This window comes from Rhincodon typus, chromosome 4, assembly GCF_021869965.1.
Source record: "Rhincodon typus isolate 14 chromosome 4, sRhiTyp1.1, whole genome shotgun sequence".
NCBI lineage: Eukaryota > Metazoa > Chordata > Chondrichthyes > Orectolobiformes > Rhincodontidae > Rhincodon > Rhincodon typus.
The window spans coordinates 109,833,655-109,853,273 of record NC_063335.1 but is presented as its reverse complement, the minus strand read 5'-3'; the positions used below and the strand labels follow the sequence as shown (position 1 = coordinate 109,853,273).

Here is a 19,619-nt window from a genome sequence, read left to right as displayed (position 1 = left end):
GGCGCTGCTCGGTCCTCCCGCGGAGAGAGGGCGCTGCTCGGTCCTCCTGGGAACTGATTTTTGTTGCGGGGGTATGGTGTGGAAAATAGATGCTCAGTCTTCCCACGGTCAGGGGGCGCTGTATGGTTGTTGTGTGCTAACGGCTGTACCTGAACACTGTTTAGTAAAATCCGCATCTCACTGAGCACCGGTTATTATGGATATGCCGCCTATACATAGGTGCTTGCAAGTGAGTACAGTCAGGGGAGTTTCCTAAAGTCTCAGCTGGGTCTCTCCGCCGGCGATATTGGTCTGCATCGCCCGAGGCCTGAGATCCGCTGCTTGGACCAGGGTCATACTCCCAATGGGGCCTCTTGGCTTTTTCCTGATGGCAACTGCTATGGAATTTTCTTTTTTTTAAATAATGACTTTGTAAGAGTCACAATAAGGATGTCCCAGTGGCATTATCGTTTAATTATTAATCTAGAGACCCTGGTAATATTCTGGTTCGAATGGCAGGTGGTGGAATTTCAGTTCAATGAATATCAGGAGTTAGGAGTTGACCATGAAACCAGTGTTGGAAAACTCCAATGTCTTCACTTGTATCCTTTAGGGGAGGGCTGCAGACCCACAGTAATGTGGTTGACACAGGGATGGACAATAAATACGGGTCTGGCCAGCGATGGCCACATCCCGTGAACGAATATTTTAAAAGAACAATGAATGCGGATACTCATGTTTAAAAAAAAAACTGGAAGAACTGCAGATGCTGGAAATCAGAATCAAAAACAGGAATTGATGGAAAATCTCAGCAGGTCAGGCAGCATCGGTGGAGAGAAATCAGAGTTGTCGTTTCGGGTCCAGTTCTGAAGAAGGGTCACTGGACCCGAAACATTTAACTCTTTCTCTCCACAGATGCTGGCACTCATTGGTATATTCCTGGATGCAAAGTGATGGACAGTTCCTCAATAATTAATGCAGTTTGTTCTCTCCGGCTCGTTCTGCTGTTTGCACTTGGTCTTCACCTGCTGGAGGTGCTCAGAACGGTTGCAGATCCTTCTCTGGTTTGGGTGTTCTTGGGCAAAGTACCATTTATCAGTGGGATTATTACAATTTTTCCAGAGCTTTCATGTTTAAACTTTAAAATGGAACATGTTTCTCTTCTGGGCTTGGTTGAGTAAAGTGGCCATTGCAACAGCAGAATATAAATATTATTGTTGAGAAATGGTGGTGGAGGAAGTCAAAACCAGCTCTAATTGATTGTTGATGCTGAATTGTCAACTTTAGAAGAGTGGAAAAGTTGAGGTGCCCCAGGGGCACTGCAACATATTTCCAGTGGGTTGGCTCAAGGTGTCAATGATGGAGGGAGGCTAAAGAGTAGACATGTCTGCTATCTCCTTCAGAGGCAGGATGTAGCTCGAGGACAAGTCTAAGCTGAGAAATCAAAACAGAGTTTCATATCACCAAGCAAGAAATTTGTAAGCATACTGTTGGAAACCACAGATTCCTTTCCCAAACAATAGATTAAAAGCTGCAAAAGGCATCATTCAAAGGAAGTTTTTGGTGTGCTGTATGTGAACTGTACTAAACCCATTTCCATCTTTTCGTGCAGCTTTTTGCTGAAAACGAGCACGTACAAAGGAAGTTGAAGAAACTTCGGCTGAAAAATGAACAGTTGGAAAGTGAGCTTTCAGAAGTCCAGGGAAAGCTGCAAATGCAACAGCTGATGAGGGACTTTGTAACTACCAGAGAGTAAGAGGCGTCCAAGAATAACTTACTTTACTTGCAGCTGCACAAACATACTGTAGGAGTCCTTAAGGACTGCTACATTACTGTATCTATCTGTGTATTAAACAACTCACATATATTATAACTCCAAAATTCAATTCAGGGGAAAGAAAGAAAATTGAATTGTACAACGTGCCATCTACATTCTAAAACTCCCATTCACAAAACTTGGTGTATGGTGGCACGGTGGTTATATTACTGGACTAGAGATACTGACTAATGAGCTAGGAATGTAACTTCAAGTCGAACCACTTCAGTTGAGGAATTTAAATTCAATTATTTAAATACATTTTGGAATAAAAAGCCAGTATCAGTAACAGTTGTAAGTAGAGATAACACAGTGTGGAGCTGGAGGAACACAGCAGGTCAGGCAGCATCAGAGGAGCAAGAAAGCTGACATTTCGGGTCGGGACCCCAGTATCAGTAATGGTGATCAAAATTGTCATTAAAGTCCATCTAACTCACTTATATCTTTTAGGGAAGTAAATCAGTCACCCTACCTATGAGACTTCAGGACCATAGTACTATAATGTGATGGATTCTTAACTGCCTTGTGAAATTGTCAATCAGATCATTCAGTTGTAATCAGAAAGGTGGTTCCTCTCTACTATACTTTCAAGAGTAGTTTGCTATACATGCTGGCCTTGCCAGCTATGCCCACAGCCACTGAATAAATTTTTAATTCATCTTGCATTGATTGTTGGCTGGATCAACAAGTTATTTTTTAATTGTACCTCATGCTTTTATATTCTTGGTTGGTTTAAATGACATTTTGTTGACATCACCTCTCATCTAGAAATTTAAATAATTTTTTTTTGCAATTAATGTTGAGCAGTATCTACCTTTTAAAAGAGTTTCAACCCTTTTGTGAAATTGGTACGTAGCGAAATAGAGAATCATCTCTCAGCTTTTTCTTTGCCCAATATAATAGGAATAGACCATGAATTAATACCTATACAGGAATAGGAGGATATACCACACTAGGTTGTATTTGTGCATTAGTTGTTATTTATTTACAAAGTGTTAATGGAAAAAGGCTGGGTATATGTTTGTCCTAATCCTTGTTGGGTTTAATTGGATGATGTAGAAGACATTACAAAACAAATACTATCACCATTTTGAATGTTTTCTAAGTGCTCAAATACAGACAGAACCACAACCATGGCACAAAGGAGGTGTTAAAGAAGGCAGTGTTTCAAAGGCAGATGAAAGGAGCAAGTAAGTATTTTCCTTGCCATTTTCAAAAGTATTTGCATATTAAGCAGAAGGACTCAACAAAACATTGCCTTAAATCGAGCGAATAAAGATAAGTGATCTACAAGAGCCAGGAATAGTTTTCTCTTTAAAGCAGGTAGATTAGTACAGGGTTATGATAATTATTCAGTCCACATTCAGGTCAGCATTTCTTTTACGTGCCCCCACCAAGAACTGTTACCTTGTCCCCACTGACCTTGGAAGAAATTATACATATGAAATATCTGAATAAAATACAGTGATAATTTGTTCTATGTTGATCTCTGAACCTGCAAGAAACTTGTGAAGCAAAGGCCAAACCTTGAAGGAGTTAATGTTGATTGTCACAAAATAAATGCAAAATGATCTGGATTCATGTAAAGTCCACAGTGAGAAGTTACTTGTTTCATGCGAATAGTAATTGAAAAAGGAAATGGTTATATTTACTGTCTGCATAAATATAAAGAAGACAGCATATTGGTTGGATAGCGAAAGCGAGTTGCATTTTTCAAGACTGTTTGTGGATGTGGGTGTCTGAAGTCAACATTTTCTAAAAGTTGAGAAGTCATCTTTAGAAATGTTTTGACAGTGTTGTGCAATATAATTTATATTGTAGCCTGCTAATGCAGTTTCTCTGCCTTGTCAAGAATTGTGAAACAAATATGCAATCATAATCGGAGAGGTTATTGGTTAGGTCTCAGAGTAATATCATGAAATTCAGTTCGATTATTTTTCTATCAACAAGTAAATTGTAAGAATTCTACATGTGTCCTGGCTTTTAATCTCACTTTCAAATGCAACAAGGTCAGATAGGAATGGAAGCTGGAAGTTCCTAGTATCCTCCCTGTCATTCTGGCACCACCACCACCACCACTCTCCCAGCCACCCCCACCACCCACCCCCACCGTATCCGCTCAGTTGAATCCCCTCAGAAGCTTGTGTTCCAATAAGATCACTTCTCATTCAAACAAACACCATTGGATACAGGCCCTGTCAGTTCAGTCTTTCTTTACAAGATAAACCCTTCATCCCAGGACTGAATTGAGGAGCTGTTTCTCAACTACCACTATTGCAATTGTCTTTTTTCAAATAAGGAGAGCAAAGATAGTATGATCTTTAACCAGTGAAAGAATCAAGGGTTTTGGGGGAAAAGGCAGTAAGTGCTGTTGAGGACTATCAGGTCAGCTATGATCTCATTAAATGGCAAAGCAGACATGATGGGCTGAATTGCCTGCTTCTGCTCCTACATCTTATGGTCTTAAACTGTACCGGGTACTCCAGAAACCAATCAAATGTTTGCTTTTCTAATCCCTTGCTATACCAACATACTAACTTTATGATTCATGTACCAAGATACCCAGATGCGTCTGCCCCATCAAAGTCTGCAACCTGTTTCGATTTCAATAGTATTTTACTTTTCTATTCTTTCACCAAAATGGAGAAGTTCATATTTTCCCACATGATACACCATCTGCAATTTGCCCCACTCACTTAAACTGTCTGTATCTGTTTACAGACTCTCTGCTTCCTCTGGACTACTTGCTTTCATACCTTTCTTGGTACTGTTGTCAAATTTATACCTTTTGTCCTATACCTTTTGTCACTTTTTTAAATTCATTCACGTAACGAGTGTTTTGCTGCCCAGGGCAGCATTTAGTGCCCATCCGTAATTTGCCCACAGGGCAGTTAAGAGTCAACCGTATTGCTGTGGGTCTGGACTTAAAGGACATTAATGAACCAGGTGGGATTTTCTGGCAATCAACAATGGATTCACAGTCATAGAGCTGTACAGCATGGAAACAGACTCTGCGGTCCAACTCGTCCATGCTGAATTGATATCCTAAATTAATCCAGTCCCATTTGCCAGGGTTTGGCCTGTATCCCTCTAAGCCCTTCCTATTCGTGTACCCATCCAGATGCCTTTCAAATATTGTCATTGTACCAGCCTCCATTCACTTCTACTGGCAGCTCGTTCCATACACACACCACCCTTTGCGTGAAAAAGTTGCCCTCATCATTAAGCTCTTAATTCCAGATCCTTTTTTTTTTAATTAAATTCAAGTTTCATCATCTGCTGTGGCAGCATTTGAACCTAGGTCCCCACATATTACCTAGGTCTCTGGATTAATAGTCCAGTGATAATACCACTAGGCCATCACCTCCCCTAATCTAAGGTATTGATATTGGTTACAAATAGTTGGTGGTCCAATGATCTCATTGGCACTCTGTCAGCCAATTGTAACTAATGGAGTGCCTACTATCTGTTTTCTGTTACCTAACCATTCTTTAATCCATGATGCTATCTTACCCATTACACCATATAATGTGGCACCTTATCAAATACCATTTTAAAATCCCAACACAACTTATTCTTATGATCTTGTTTATCTGCCTTGCTTGTTACTTTCTTAACCATGTTTGTTATGCCCCTATGTTCTTTCCAAGTTTTTTTGTTTTAAGCATTTTAGTATGCAGAAAGAAATTGCACTGCGTGGTCTCTCAATAATGAGCTCCCAGAGGAAGTAGTGGAGGCTGGTACAATTACAACCTTTAAAAGGCATCTGGATGGGTATATAAATAGGAACAGTTTAGAGGGATATGGGCAAAATGCTGGCAAATGGGACTAGATTTATTTAGGATACCTGGTCGACATGGACGAGTTGGACCGAAGGGCCTCTTTCCGTGCTGTATATCTCTATGACTCTTATAGTGTTACGTAACTGAATTCATATATAACTACATTGAAGAGCACTGACTTCTTTAGGGAACTATAGCACCAATTCTGTGCCGCGAGCATTTCAAAGCAGCAGGGAGGTGAAGAATGAATTATTTGCTTTTGCTCATGATGGTTGAGCAAGGTAGATCATGGTGGCCGGTGAGCTACCAACAGTATGAATGTACCACAGCAGCTTTAGGATGCACCCAAACTCTGGGAGCAGACATAGTGGATTTAAACTTTTTTAAGTCTGTCAATTTGTTGGTGATTCACTAATCTCCTGTTACTCCTACCCAGTGTGACTTGTATGTGACATCATTTTCATATTACATGGTTGATTCTTAATGCCCTGAGGAATGCATTATTTCAGAAATAGTGATTAAATATCATTTCTTTATTTAAATAGTCGACTGCTACAGATGTATAATGCTCTACAAAAACGTTACGAAAAAGAAATTAAAACCAACAAGGAGCAGAGTGAAATCATCTCTAATCTCACTGTGAGTTCAACATTTTTGTATCACAACTGTATCATGTTTTATTCTTTATCAAGTGGATGTCTATACCTGAAATATTGTCAGCTTGGGATGATATGGAATCGACAGCCCTTTACCTGTAAGAAGGTTGAAGACAGATGCTGAATTTCACAGAATCTCAGAAGTATTATGGCATAGAAGGAGACCGTTCAGCCCATCATGTCTGCACCAGCTCTTCAAATGAGCATCATTCCCTGTTGTGAATTTCCGGCTTTTCCCTGCATATTCTTGCATGTTATTTCTATCCTAATAATCATCCAATACCCTCTTGAATGACTCAGCTGATCTAATTTGAAGTAAAACAAGAATGTAAGCCTTATGACAGCCTTTTTTATTTTGATCGTGCGTAGAAAATAGTTCTGTTCAAGGACATGTTTGACCGTTGGCTGAATTTAGAGATGGTATTTATTTTTCTCTATGTGTAATGGGAGTCGCGTGGAAAAAGAATGGGTTGAAATCGTAATTTCCAAACATTTATATGTTTGCTTTGTGAGACGTCGAGACGGTTTTTATCTGATATATGTAAACAACAATAACAACAGTGTTCATTTATATGCCACTGTTAACATAGTAAAATCTCCCAAGGTGCTTCACACAAGTACTATCGAACAAAATTTGGCACTGAACCACAAGTAGATGGATTAGATCAAAGATGTCGTTTTAAGGAGTGAGTTAAACACTCACTGTCACATCTGCTTGTTTAACTCACTGCCACATCTCTTCCGTTATGACTCCTTGAAGAAGTTTGCTCCTCTCTCTGACAGGATTTCCATTCTGACCTTTTCGTTCCCCATTGTTACTTTGCTTTTTTCTCGTAGTATTTAACATAGTTTTAAGGAGTGTCATACTGGATGAAAGTGTGCAGCAGAGGGTTAGGGAGGGAATGTGAGGACTGAGAGTCTGTTGGAGGCCATTATAAAGGATGTAGCAGCGCATTTAAAAATACATAAGCAGAGTCAGCATGGCCTTATGAAGGGAGATCATACCTGACATTTACTAGAGTTCTTTGAGGAGATAACAAGCAGGATAGAGAAAGGGAAGGCAATGGATGTAATACACTTGGAATTTGATAAGGTGCCACACATTAGGCTACTTAATAAGAGAAGAGCCCATGGTGTTGGACGTAATGTTTTAACATAGAGAGGATTGGCTAACTATAGAGACAGAGAGTTGAGTTAAGGGGAGCATTTTCAGGAATGGCAACCTGTAACTAATGGTGTGCTACAAGAATCAGTGCTGGTGCCACAATTATTTACAGTATATAGTAATGACTTGGATGAGAAATGTGAACGTACTATAGCCAGTTTTGCAGATGACAGAAAAATAGGTGGGAGGATGACACAAAGGATAATGTAGACTGGTTAGGTGAGTAGGCAAAACCTTGGCAGATGGAATATATTGTGGATAAATGTGAGGTTATGCACTTTGGCAGGAGGCATAGAGGAACTGAATATTATTTAAATGGAGAAAGACTGGAGAAAGCTACAGAAAGAGGGATTTGAGAGTCCTCATCCATGAATCACAAAAAGCTGTTGTCCAAGTTCATTGGGTAATAGGAAGGCAAATGGCATATTGGCCTTTATTTCAAAGGAAATGGAGTTTAAAAGTAGGGAGGTTTTGATAAAACTATTCAAGGCACTGGGTCAGATCCCAGCTGGAATACTGTGAACAATTTTAGAACCCTTATCTATGGAAACATATACTGGCGTTGGGGACAGTCCATAGTAGGTTCACTTTGCTGGTGTGGAAGGACTGTCTGATGAGGAGAGGTTAAGTAGATTGGACCTGTGTGTGATGGAACGTAGAAGAATGAGAAGCGATCTTAATAAAACATAGAAGATTCTTACAGGACTTCACAGACTAAGTGCAGAAAGGTTGTTTCCCCTTCTAGTAGTGAGATCATAATCTGAGAATAGGAGGTTGCACGTTTAAGATAGAGATGAAGAGGAATTTCTTTTCTCAGTGGATAGTGAGTCTGTGGAATTCTTTACTGCAGAGGGTTTTTAAGGCTGGGGCACTAATTATTTTCAAGATTGCGATAGACAGATTGTTAATCAGTAAGGGAATCAAGGGTTAATGGGAAAAGGCAGGAGAGTGAGGTTGAGGATTATTGGATCAACCATGATCTCATTGAAAGGCAGCATGAACTTGAGCTGAATGGTGTACATCTGGTCTTACATCTTATGGTCTTATTATGGTCTAATAGTTTAGCATCTCAGCAGGTGAGGATACGGTCAGCAATAGTGCAACAATTACAATCAAGTATAAGAGGCCAGAATTGGAAGGCCACTGATATCCTGAGAGGCCTGGAGCAGTACAAAAATAGGGTGGGTCAAGCGATGATGGTGTTTGAAGGCAAGGATGAGAGTTTTAAAATGGAGACATTGACAGTCTGGGAGCCAGCGTCGATCATTGAGCACAAAAGTGATGGGCAATGTTTCCTGTATGCTGTGTGTGTGGCTGCACATCATACAAAATCCCAGTGTACACTCCCCTCATCCTCCACTGTATGACTTCTGCTCTGTTTAAATATTATTGTGCAAACTATATGGACATCTGTGCAAGAACAACAAAAGTAGACGCAACATTAGTGCTGGGGCCTTTTTGGAAATTAGAATACCGGCATCAAAGGTTAGGATGACGTGGCTGGAAGATGACAGGTGAGTCAGGATTGTAATGGAGCAGTCAAATCTAGGCCTAACAAAAATGTGGATGAGAATTTTAGTATCATATAAACTAAGGTGGAGGTGAAGTCAGGAATGTTATGGAGTTGGAAGAGAGCGGTCTTACTAGCGGCATAGATAGTCAAGTATGGCACCAAGCTGCACCCGATCTAGTTCAGCCTCAGACGGTTGCCAGGGATGGAGTTGCTGGAAAGACAGTGGAGTTTGTGGTGGAGACTGAAGACACTATTTCCTTCGCTATAATCTTTCTCGACCAAATCTACAGGATGAGCAGAGATTTAGGCAGAGATTTTCTTTAATAGACATTGGGAAGACTGACTTTTGTCTTTGCTGCACAAAGTTAGTGGTTAGTGAGGTTTTACATTTGTTCCTTCTGCTGCCAACTCAGGTAATTGTTGTTCACCTTAAGTTTTTCTGAACTTTTGGACGTCTTTGAACAGTGTTGTTTACTACTTTCTTTTATAACATGCGACTATTAGAGTAACCTTTAGATTGTAAGTGATAGTCTATCCTGACCTTTGCTCTTGCTACTATTAGCTGTTCATGTTGAAGTACTATATTTAGGTTCAACGTCACAGATTGTTCCAGTAAACTCTCAGTTAATAACAGCTTCAGTTTATGGTGCACTTTTAATGTAGTCAAATGTCCCAAGGTATTTCACTGGAGTGTTTTCAAAGAAAGTTTACACTGAGATACTAGGTAGGACGTGATCAAAAGCTTCGTCAAAGAGGTAAGGTTTAAAGAGTATCATTAAAGAAGAGGGAGAAACAGAAAAGTTTAGGAAGATAATTCCAGAGTTTATGGCCAAGAAATTGAATCTAAACTAAATTAACACTGTTATTAGATAATAGCCAAGAAGATAAACCTCTGGACAGTTGAACACTAACCAGATAAATGAACTGTGTCAAAGGTAAATAATGACGCTTATTTTCAATCTTCAGCGCGGAGAAATGAAAAACCATTCTCCAGCTCTCAGACTAAACTGTAACAGAATCTCAGTCTCTGAATAAACCTTTGCTAGAATTTATTGTTGACTGCACCACAGTGTTCCTATTCTACTCTCAGTACTTTCAGAATAATTGTGACAGCCTCAGACTATTGAAGTTCCTTTTAAGACACAAAGATTTTTTTATTTAAATGCATCTGTTGATTTCAACCCTGGTTGCTGATCAGGCATATATTGGAAAATGCACAAAAGATGTTTATATACGTAAATTTAACGTCTTGGCACCTGAACGTTTACTGTAAAAATGTTTCAAAAGCCATAGGCCAGACAAACATGTATCATGTTACAATTCATATATATGTGTACGTGACATTATCTGAACCTGAAAATAGTTTACATCCAAAAATCTGCATGTCTTTGTGATTTTAATTCAGAGTGTGCTGCATCCCAAGAAAAATAGTATGATACACAATATACAAACACTTCTCTTTCATTGCTATTATAGTTTCACTTGTTCTTACAGTTTGGACATGTAAAATATTTTGGTTCCTCACTCTTGCGTCTTCCAGATGAACATTCATGAGTTAGAATTACAGCTTGTAAGGTCAAAACAAAGGATTCAGCAGCTGGAGCACACTCCCACAGTGAGGAGGCGAAGAACTCCAACACCAGAGCATGGCACCACGTCTCTCAAACACAAGGCTGGTGGCAGGAAATGCTGCTCACCTGACTGTATCCATGCTGGTGAGGCTTTAACTGATATTTTTTCTTTTTATGGATGTTAACTTGTATAGAGAGCTAGATCCTCATTCACTGGCTTTTGTGACCTTTATCTCTGGGTGAACTACTGAAAAATGTTTTAACTGTGAGGAGCATGAAATATCACAGACTGGGCTCTCTTGCTGACTTGGCCTAACAACATCCCTACTTTCTAGCGGCATCATTTGATTGGTGATAAGGAGTGAGAATACTATCTGGGAATTCCACGTCTCCCACCACCCGTCCCTACCTCAATCTTTTGAGGCAGTGAGGCTGTTTGTGACACCCCATTATCACTCCGGTTGAGATCAGCAAACTCAGTATACACCACAGATTGAGCCTTTAACCACTTCGAATTATACAGCATGGAAACAGACCCTTCAGTCCCAACTCATTCGCGCAGACCAGACATCCCAATCTGACCTAGTCCCATTTGCCAGCATTTGGCCCATATCCTTCTGGATCCTTCTTATTCATATATCCATCAGGATGCCTTTTAAATGTTGTAACTGTACCTGCCTCCACTGCTTGGTCTAACAGCTCATTCCATACACGCATCATCCTCTGTGTGGAAAAGGTTACCCTCAGGAGCACATTAATTGGCTGAACTAGCTGAATTGAGAATTTAGAAAGGCACACCGTGCAATTTGTGCAGCCTTGAAGTTTGATTTACATTCAGTGAAAACAAACAAATGGTAATTGTTCAGCCATCTAGAATCAATCCTGTAGAACATAGAGTCATAGAGATCTACAGCACCAAAAAAGCTCTTTGAGTCATCAAGTCTGGACCAGTCAGATACAAGAACCTAACTATACTAATCCCATTTTCCAGCGCTTGACCCATAGCCTTGCATGCCTTGTCACTGCAAGTACGCATCTAAGTACCTCTTTAATGTTATGAGCTCTCTGCCTCTCCAATTCTTACTGGCAGTGAGTTCCACATTCCCACCACCCTCTGGGTGGAAAAAAATTTTCCTCATGTCCCTCTAAACCTCATGCTCCTTACCTTAAACCTATGGCCTCTTGTCAATTTTCCCTCCTGTTTACGTATCTGTGCCCCTCATAATTTTATACAAGTCAATCAAGTCTCCCCTCGGTCTCCTCTACTCCAAGGAAAACAACCTCAGTCTATCCAAACTCTCCTTTAGAACTAAAATTCTTCAGCCGAAAAAACATATCCTGGGAAATCTCCTTTGCACCCTTTCCAATACTGTCATATCTCTGCTATAATGTGTATTATTGTGCAGCCCACATTAATCTAGTTGTGGCCTAACCAACATTTTACATGTTTCAGATAACTTCCTTGCTCTTAAACTCTATGCTTCAGCGAGTAAAAGGCAAAGTATTCCATATGCTTGCTTAACCACTTTATCTCCCTGTCCCACTAAATTAAGGATTAAGGGACCAGTGGGTATGCACGCCAAGGTTCTTCTGATTACTGAGCTCCCCAGGGTCTTGCTGTTCTTCATGCATTCCCTTGCCTTGTTTGTCCTACCCAAGTGCACCAGAGAGGAAGTGAAAATTATTGTCATCTCCCCTGCCATTACCTCCCTTGTCTCATTCAATAGCCTAGAACACATTTCATCTGGCCCTGGAAATTTATCTACCTTTTTGCCTGCTAGACCACTAAACATGGAGTGAGGTGAGGGGAGTTGATAAGGGAATTTAATGAGGGCTGTTAGGTTCATTCTGCCTTTACCTGCTGTCTGAATGATCATTATGCATTGACATTCTCCTGCTTTTTCTCTATAACACTGCATATCGTTTAGATTTGAGTAATCATCAACCACCGTATGAGCAGAAGTAAGCTATTCAGCCTATCGAGTCTGCTCCACCAATCAGTGAGATCATGACTGATCTGATAATCTGCAACTCCACTTTCTTACCTTTTCCCATAACCCTTGATGATTAAAAATGTATCTATCTCAGCTTTGAATTTGAACCAGCCTCTACATCACTCTGTGTGAAAGAATTCCATATGTTCACTACCCTCAGAGAAGAAATTACTCTGCAAATGCCTCAGTTGAGCCTGTCTCCATCATACTTCCTGGCTGTCTGTTGCAGACTCTTATCTATTCACTGTATGAAAAAGTGGTTTCTCATGTCATATTTGCTTCTTTTACAAATGCTCTTATATCTGTGTTCACTCATTTTCAAACCTTTCATGAGAGGGAATAGGTTTTCCTTATGTACCCTAAGTAGCCCCCAACTTCTCCAGACATCCTGACTGAAGTGTATCATCCCTGGAACCATTGTAGTAAGCCTGTTCTCCACGCCCTCCAATATATTCACATCCTTCCTAAGGTGGAGCACCCAGAATGTTATTTTATCTGTTCCTGGGGTATAGCTGTCTCTGGCTAGGCCAGCATTTATTGCCCATTCCTAATTGCTCAGAGGTCAGTTCAGAGTCAAACCACATTGCTGTAGAAATGGTATACAGAATGCTTCAGTTGCAATCTAACCATTGTCTTATGCAAGTTCCGCATAAAGAGTATTACATAATTCCTCACTTACCAAATAATTTAACAAAATTCCAGAATACATATCCATTTCTAAATTACCTTGTTTCACTTTTGAATGGTGTAGTCTATTAAAAGACTGTCTGCATCACTTAGATATTAATATCGCATTCCATCTTACAGCTCTGATAATCTTAACCTTTCACATAAACAGTTTAGAAATTAATATGGATTACACATTTACGCTAATTTCTTATCTGAACTAAATTTGTCATAGCAGAGGGCCAAAGTGGTCTGATTTTGATATTCAGACAAATTACCTTAGGGGGTCTTGCTTGGGTTACACTCTTCTGTTTCATAACATTAGTTCAGAGGGAATCCTGTGTGTGGATTAATTTAAAAAAATGAAATTTCAGCAAAACAATTAAAAGAGGGACTATTAAAACAGGCTGGTTTAACAAGTTACACTTTCCATGTTTGCAATCCTATCATTTCCTTTTAATATTTGTGGTTCTCTATAGAGTTGTTGTTGGAGATAGAAAGACTGCAAAAGGACAAGAACAAGCTGATAAAAGAGAAAAGGAATCTGAAAAACGAGCTAGCTGGATTAGACAAGGTATTGTTTTACTAGTGATTTGTTGTAAGCATTATTTAGTTGAGCAGTCGTCTTCAACTGGTTATGTATTTCATTGATACCCTGTCTTATGTGGCCATTGCCACACTACTTCATGGAGACATACTGTGAGGGGCTCTTGTGGCACAGTGGTAGTGTCCCTACCTTTGAGCCAGGAGTCCTGGGTTCAAGTCCTCCCTGCTCCAAAGGCATGTCATGACATATCAGAGCAGGTTGATTGGAAAATATCTAGATATGCTATAAGGGCCTCTTGTGGTGCAGTGCTGGTAACCCTTCCTGCTCCAGAGATGTGTAATAACATCTCTAAAGGTTGATGAAGAAGATATTTAACTTGAGGAACTCCTGCAGTGATACGCTAGGACTGAGACCATTGGCTTTGAACAACCACAGGCATCTTCTGCAGTAAATCAGAAATTATTGAACTGATGAGGATGTTCACCCTTACACTCTTAATTTAAAACAAAAAATTGTCAAGAAGTGTCCCCACCCTTGAGCCAAGAGGCCAGCATTCAAATGTCACCTGCACCAGATATAATAACATCTCCGAACAGGTTGGTTAAAAACTATCTATAAATGTCAGTATTTCATTGCATTCAGTGGGTGATGATTAGTTTGGCTTGAGAATTTGCTCCCAAACCATTTACAATTTATGATCAAATTCCAATGCACGTTGATTCCAATGCTTTTTAACTTGTATTCGAACAAAGGTTATGTGGCTTCAAGGTACAGTTCAATTGAATGTTCAAAACTAAATTAGCTAGTATCAGAGGTACTTTATTGTTACTTTATGTTAAGAGTAATAAACATGTTAAGACATACATTTTAAATGTGCTTTCTGGATTATTACAGTTCTTAGACTAATTTGATTATTATTTGTGTAATGCAGGGTTTCTTTGAAGAAATTGAAGATTTAAAATATGCTCTGCAAGAATCTGCTAAACTGAATAAAGAGTATGAAAAATGTCTACGGACAATGTGTGAAAAATGTGGCCTTCCGTTTCCAGAAACATTATGTCCAGTAGCCACGAAATGAGAAAAGTAATGAATGAGACCAACACTTTTTTTCTTATGTACAAACATGTTTAGAATGTGTCATTTTTTTAAAAGCAAGGACCTGGAGTTGCTGTTCACTTGCACTGTTTCCTTTTTGGTGCAATTCACTCAACAGATGCATAACCAGTACAAAAGATCATGAAATGTTAGGTATGAGCTGTGATCAGAAACCAGTCCTGTTAAGAAATCTAGCCGTGCCCTTGATGAGTTAATTACCAGTGGGAACTGATCAAACCATACCAACCTACCAATCTTAAATGCATTAAGGGAAATATAATCATTTAAAACCCTACCCAAATGCACTGCTTGGTTCATGGTAGGTTTCGCATTCAGCAATACTGAAATTAATTTGAGAAGAAACTGGGCATGATTTACCCTAGAATTAACATTTGCATCTAAATTGGAGACCATTCCATTGCATTTAAAGAGCACACCATATTGTTTTTTTGGGTATGTTATGTAATATAGTGACGGAAAAACAATTGACACCAATGGAAGTCTGCTTGTTTAAGCTGGGCTGCAAGTGAGCATCAAGCAAAAACAAAATCTTTTTTCCATATTGGAGGGATGAAATATTAATTGGACTGTTCACCATGTTATGGCTGGGTTCCTCCTGGAAACATTTTCAAAGACCCTGTGACCAATTACTTTTCCACCCTCTTGCAGGGAAATATGTGCGGGATCCAAGCTGTGTCTGTTTTATAGAAAACAGCATTATTTACTTAGCCAGAAAGAGTCAGTAGAATCTATGGTAAAATGGCCAAAATTGCAGCAGTCTCTTGATAAATGGATTATTCCAGCAGCAAAATGCAGAGAGTGGAGGATAGTTACATAATACAAATGTTTTGTAATCCCAGTCATGTACGCAGGATAGGCTGCAAGAGTGATCGAGTAGAGAATTACCTATATGATATCCCTATATTCAGTCTGAAGAAAATGTTCAAAAAATTTTATTTTTTTTAAATAAAATCGTTAAGTAATTATTTGTTAAGTAATTTTAAGTTTTATGTTGGAAACACATTATTTCATATGTTTCTGTGTAAATAGTAGTTGAAATAGTCAACTTCATCTTTCAGTGTTCTCAACATCACCCACCCTCTAACCCCAGTTTAAAGATGAAAAAAGATGTCAAACATTTAAGAATGGCCAGGGCTGTGACCTGTTAGCAGGCATTTCCACCTTTCTATAAACAAGACAGAATTTGAATTTTTATAGCACCTTCACAACCTCAGATGTCTATTTTAAAGCATAGTCACAGTTGTAAAATATAGAAAATGCAAGCAATTTGTTTATAACAAGGTCTCATGAAAGCACAATAAGACAACTGACCTGATAAGACCTCAATAAGATTATAGTTCTGAAGAAGAGTTATACTTGATTCAAAACACTAACTCTCTTTCTGTCTCCACAGCTGCTGCCAGACCCTCCTGAATTTCTCCAGCATTGCCTGTATAACTAAGCTAATGATCTGTTTTAATATTGTTAACTTAGAGAAGAATGTGAGTTGGGAAAACTTCCCTGCTGTACAGGAGTGTTTACATTCATTCCAGAGGAGAAGATGGATAATAACTCAGTTTAATGCCTTATCTAGAATGATGGCACCTGTAACAGTGCAGCACTTACTCAGGTCTGCACTGCTATGCCAGGATAGATTATATACAAATTCATCTGATATGAGATTGAACCCATAGCCTTCTGACTGAAAGAGTGCTGCCACCAATACCTTACTGCGATATTATCCACAGCACTTGGCTTCCATTTCACTTTGCAACAATTTTGTGGCTGAGATTGCATTTTTAGTCAACCTGTTCAGAGGTGTGATGACACATGTCTGAAGCAGGTACGACTTCAACCCAGGCCTTCTGGCTCAGAGGTAGGGACTCAACCACAGGCTCTTGAGATGCAGTGATAAAGATTGATAGATATTCTCTAAACAACCTGTTCAGGGATGTTATTACGTACCTTTGGAGCAGGTGGGACTTTAACCCAGGCCTCCTGGCCTAGAGACAGGGACGCTGTTACTGTGTCACAAGACCCTGTGGCTAAGATTGATCACTCAATAGAATAATAGGTCAAATGTGTTGGCTTTCAGCCTTTGTGGTTGCACTTGTGTTCCAACACACCGTGTGATTTGAACTGGCTACATGATAATTATGGTATTATTGAAGAAATAATGGTATGGACACGGAAGTTGTTTCAATTTTGTAAATAGAAAATGGTTATTAGCAGTGAGTTCAGAACATGTTCTGGTAAAAAAAGTTCTTCAGCTGTGTGTTTGTTGCTTTGTTTCTTAATTTGATTCCATAACCGGTAGATGTAGTGCAATTGGATGTTCAGAAGGCACTCGATAAGGTCCCACATAAAAGATTACAAGATGAGAGTTCATGGTATTAGGGTTAATGTTTGGTGAGATGTTAAACTAAAACATTGTCAACTGTCCCCGGTGGATGTAAGAAATTCCACTACACAATTGATGAATAGCTGCTGATTTCTCTGTGTATTCTGGCCAGGATTTATCTTCCTACTAGCAACTTTCTTTCTAAGGTTCTTGAGTAGATTCGTACCTAGGGTTGTGGATGCTGTGGTTGGTTCACTCGCCAAGCAACTATTTCTTTGATTGTAATCTGGGGATTTTGCTCTGCACAATCTGGCTGCTATTTCTATACTTTATTAAGCACTTTAATGAGGTGCAAAGTGTGTGTTGTAACATTGTAAGTTAATGTAAGTTTATCAAAAAGAATGCTAAAATGGTGTTTTCATGTGTCTAGTTTCTCATAGTTGTCCGTGAAACGGAAATCATGTTTAAACAATTTATTAGTGTTCTCTGTAGATTAACAAGCAAGGTGCATTAGTAGGCACTAGCAGCTGCAATATATTTGGACTTCCATAGGGCATTTGAGAAGGTGTCGTATATACAAAAGAATACTGATTCAAGCTCAGGGTTTTGGAGTAAGATATTAACATGGTTAGAGTGTTGATCAACTAACAGGAAACAAAGATTAGCAATAATTGGATCATGTTCAGCTCAGTAATCTGTTAACTACAGCAGGGGTAAGTGGTGGGTCATCAAATATTTACTATCTATGTTAATGACCAACTGCATTGTTGTCAAATTTGCTAACAATACAAAAGAGGGAGGAAAACAAGTTTTAAGTCATCACAAAGAGACTGCAAAGGGATAAAAATGGGTTTAAGTCAATGGGCAAAAAAATTGGCAGATGGTATGTGATGTGAGAAGAGACAGATTGCCCACTTTGGAAGCAAGAATAGAAAAGCAGTATGGCAAGAAATCTGGGTATCCTCATTACATGATTCACAAAACATCAGCATGCAGGAACTGCAAGTATTTTGGTAGCCAAAATGAATAAAGGTAGCCTTTATTGCAAGCAGAAATGGAGTATAAAAGTAGAGAGTATTGTTATAACTGTATAGGAAATTGGTGAGACTGCACTGAGAGTATGCTATGCAGGCCAAACCTGCATAAGGGACATACTTGCATTGGAGATAGTTCACAGAAGATTTATTAGGTATATCCTGAGACGATGGGGGATGCCTTATGGAAGATTTAAAAAAAAGGGAGCCAGTACTCATGGGTGTATAGTAGAGTGAAAGGTGATCTTATTAAAACAAAAACGTTCTGAGAGGTCTTCATGAGGTAGTCGCTGAGAGAATGATTCCTTTTACGTGGGAGTCTAGAACCATGTGGCTCTATATCACAACAGTGTGGCTGTAGTTCACAACAGTGTGTCTCCCATTTAATATGGAGATGAACAGAAATCTCTGAGGGTTGTTAAACTTTGTAATTCTGTACCCCGGAGAACAGTGGTGGCTGGACATTGGATATATTCAAGGCTGACTTAGACAGAATTTTAGTCTACAAAAGAGTCAAGGATGTTGGGGCAGGCAGGGAAGTGGAGTTGAGGCCACAATCAGATCAGCAATGAATTTGGATGAAGCAGACTTGAAACAGCAAATGGTCTACATCTTCCATTTACTATGTTCTTCCTTTTGATGTAATTTTTGAAAAAAATGACATGCACTTTTATAGAATGTTTTGTGTCCACTAGACATCTCAAAGTTCTTTACAGCCAATAAATTACTTTGAAGTGTAATCATTTATAATGTAGAAAACGTGTCCAAATTGTGCACAGCAAGATCCCACAGCAGCAATGTTATAATAGCCAGATAATCTGTTTTTGTGATGTTGATTGAGGAATGAATTGACCAAGACACTGAGGATACCCTTTGCTCTTCATCAAAATAGTGCCATAGGATCAGATGATAAGAAATAGGAACAGGAGCAGGCTGTTGGGCCATTCAGTAGGATCATGGCTGGTTCAACACTCATTGCTTGCACCTTCCTGCTCTTTTACCACATTCCTTGATTCCCCAACTGATCAAGAATCTATTTATCCTGGCCTTAAATATACACAAGGACTGTGCCCCCACATCTCTCTGGCAAGAATAAATTCTCATTTTTAAATTGGCGTCACTTTATTGTGAGACTATGCCCTCCAGTCTTAGATTCTCCCAGAAGGGAAAACATCATCTCAGCATTTACCCTGTCAAGCCCCTTAAGAACCCCACACACGTCATGAGATAACCTTTTATTTAACCTGCGATGAATAGAGTCCAACCTGATTAATCTTTGCTCATAAGACAATCCATCCATACCCGGGATCATCTTTTATGTTTTTCTGAGAGCTAACAGTATCTTGTTTAATTTCGAGTCAAAGAGCTGTATAGCATGGATGAAAGGCGGTACCTCCCCCAGTGTAGTGCATCTTCAGTACTGCATTGGAGCATCAGTTTTGATTTACTTTCCACTCCAG

The 19,619-nt window shown here is 39.4% G+C and overlaps 1 protein-coding gene across 3 annotated transcripts; it reads left to right on the top strand.

The window, feature by feature from the left end:
* Positions 1–82: 82 nt before the first annotated feature.
* Positions 83–18,869, top strand: LOC109910515 (centrosomal protein of 290 kDa-like). 3 transcript variants are annotated; one of them, XM_048595964.1, is made up of 8 exons: positions 83–229; positions 1,592–1,731; positions 2,902–2,985; positions 6,123–6,216; positions 10,452–10,626; positions 13,622–13,716; positions 14,621–14,772; positions 16,199–18,869. In XM_048595964.1, exons 1-7 carry the CDS (start codon positions 197–199, stop codon positions 14,765–14,767), a joined length of 768 nt encoding a protein of 255 aa, XP_048451921.1. In that variant the 5' UTR covers positions 83–196; the 3' UTR covers positions 14,768–14,772; positions 16,199–18,869. The 3 variants fall into 3 exon arrangements, with proteins under 3 accessions (XP_048451921.1, XP_048451920.1, XP_048451922.1); XM_048595963.1 differs by lacking the exon at positions 16,199–18,869 and having other exon boundaries at positions 14,621–15,782; XM_048595965.1 differs by lacking the exons at positions 2,902–2,985; positions 16,199–18,869 and having other exon boundaries at positions 14,621–15,782.
* Positions 18,870–19,619: the final 750 nt, after the last annotated feature.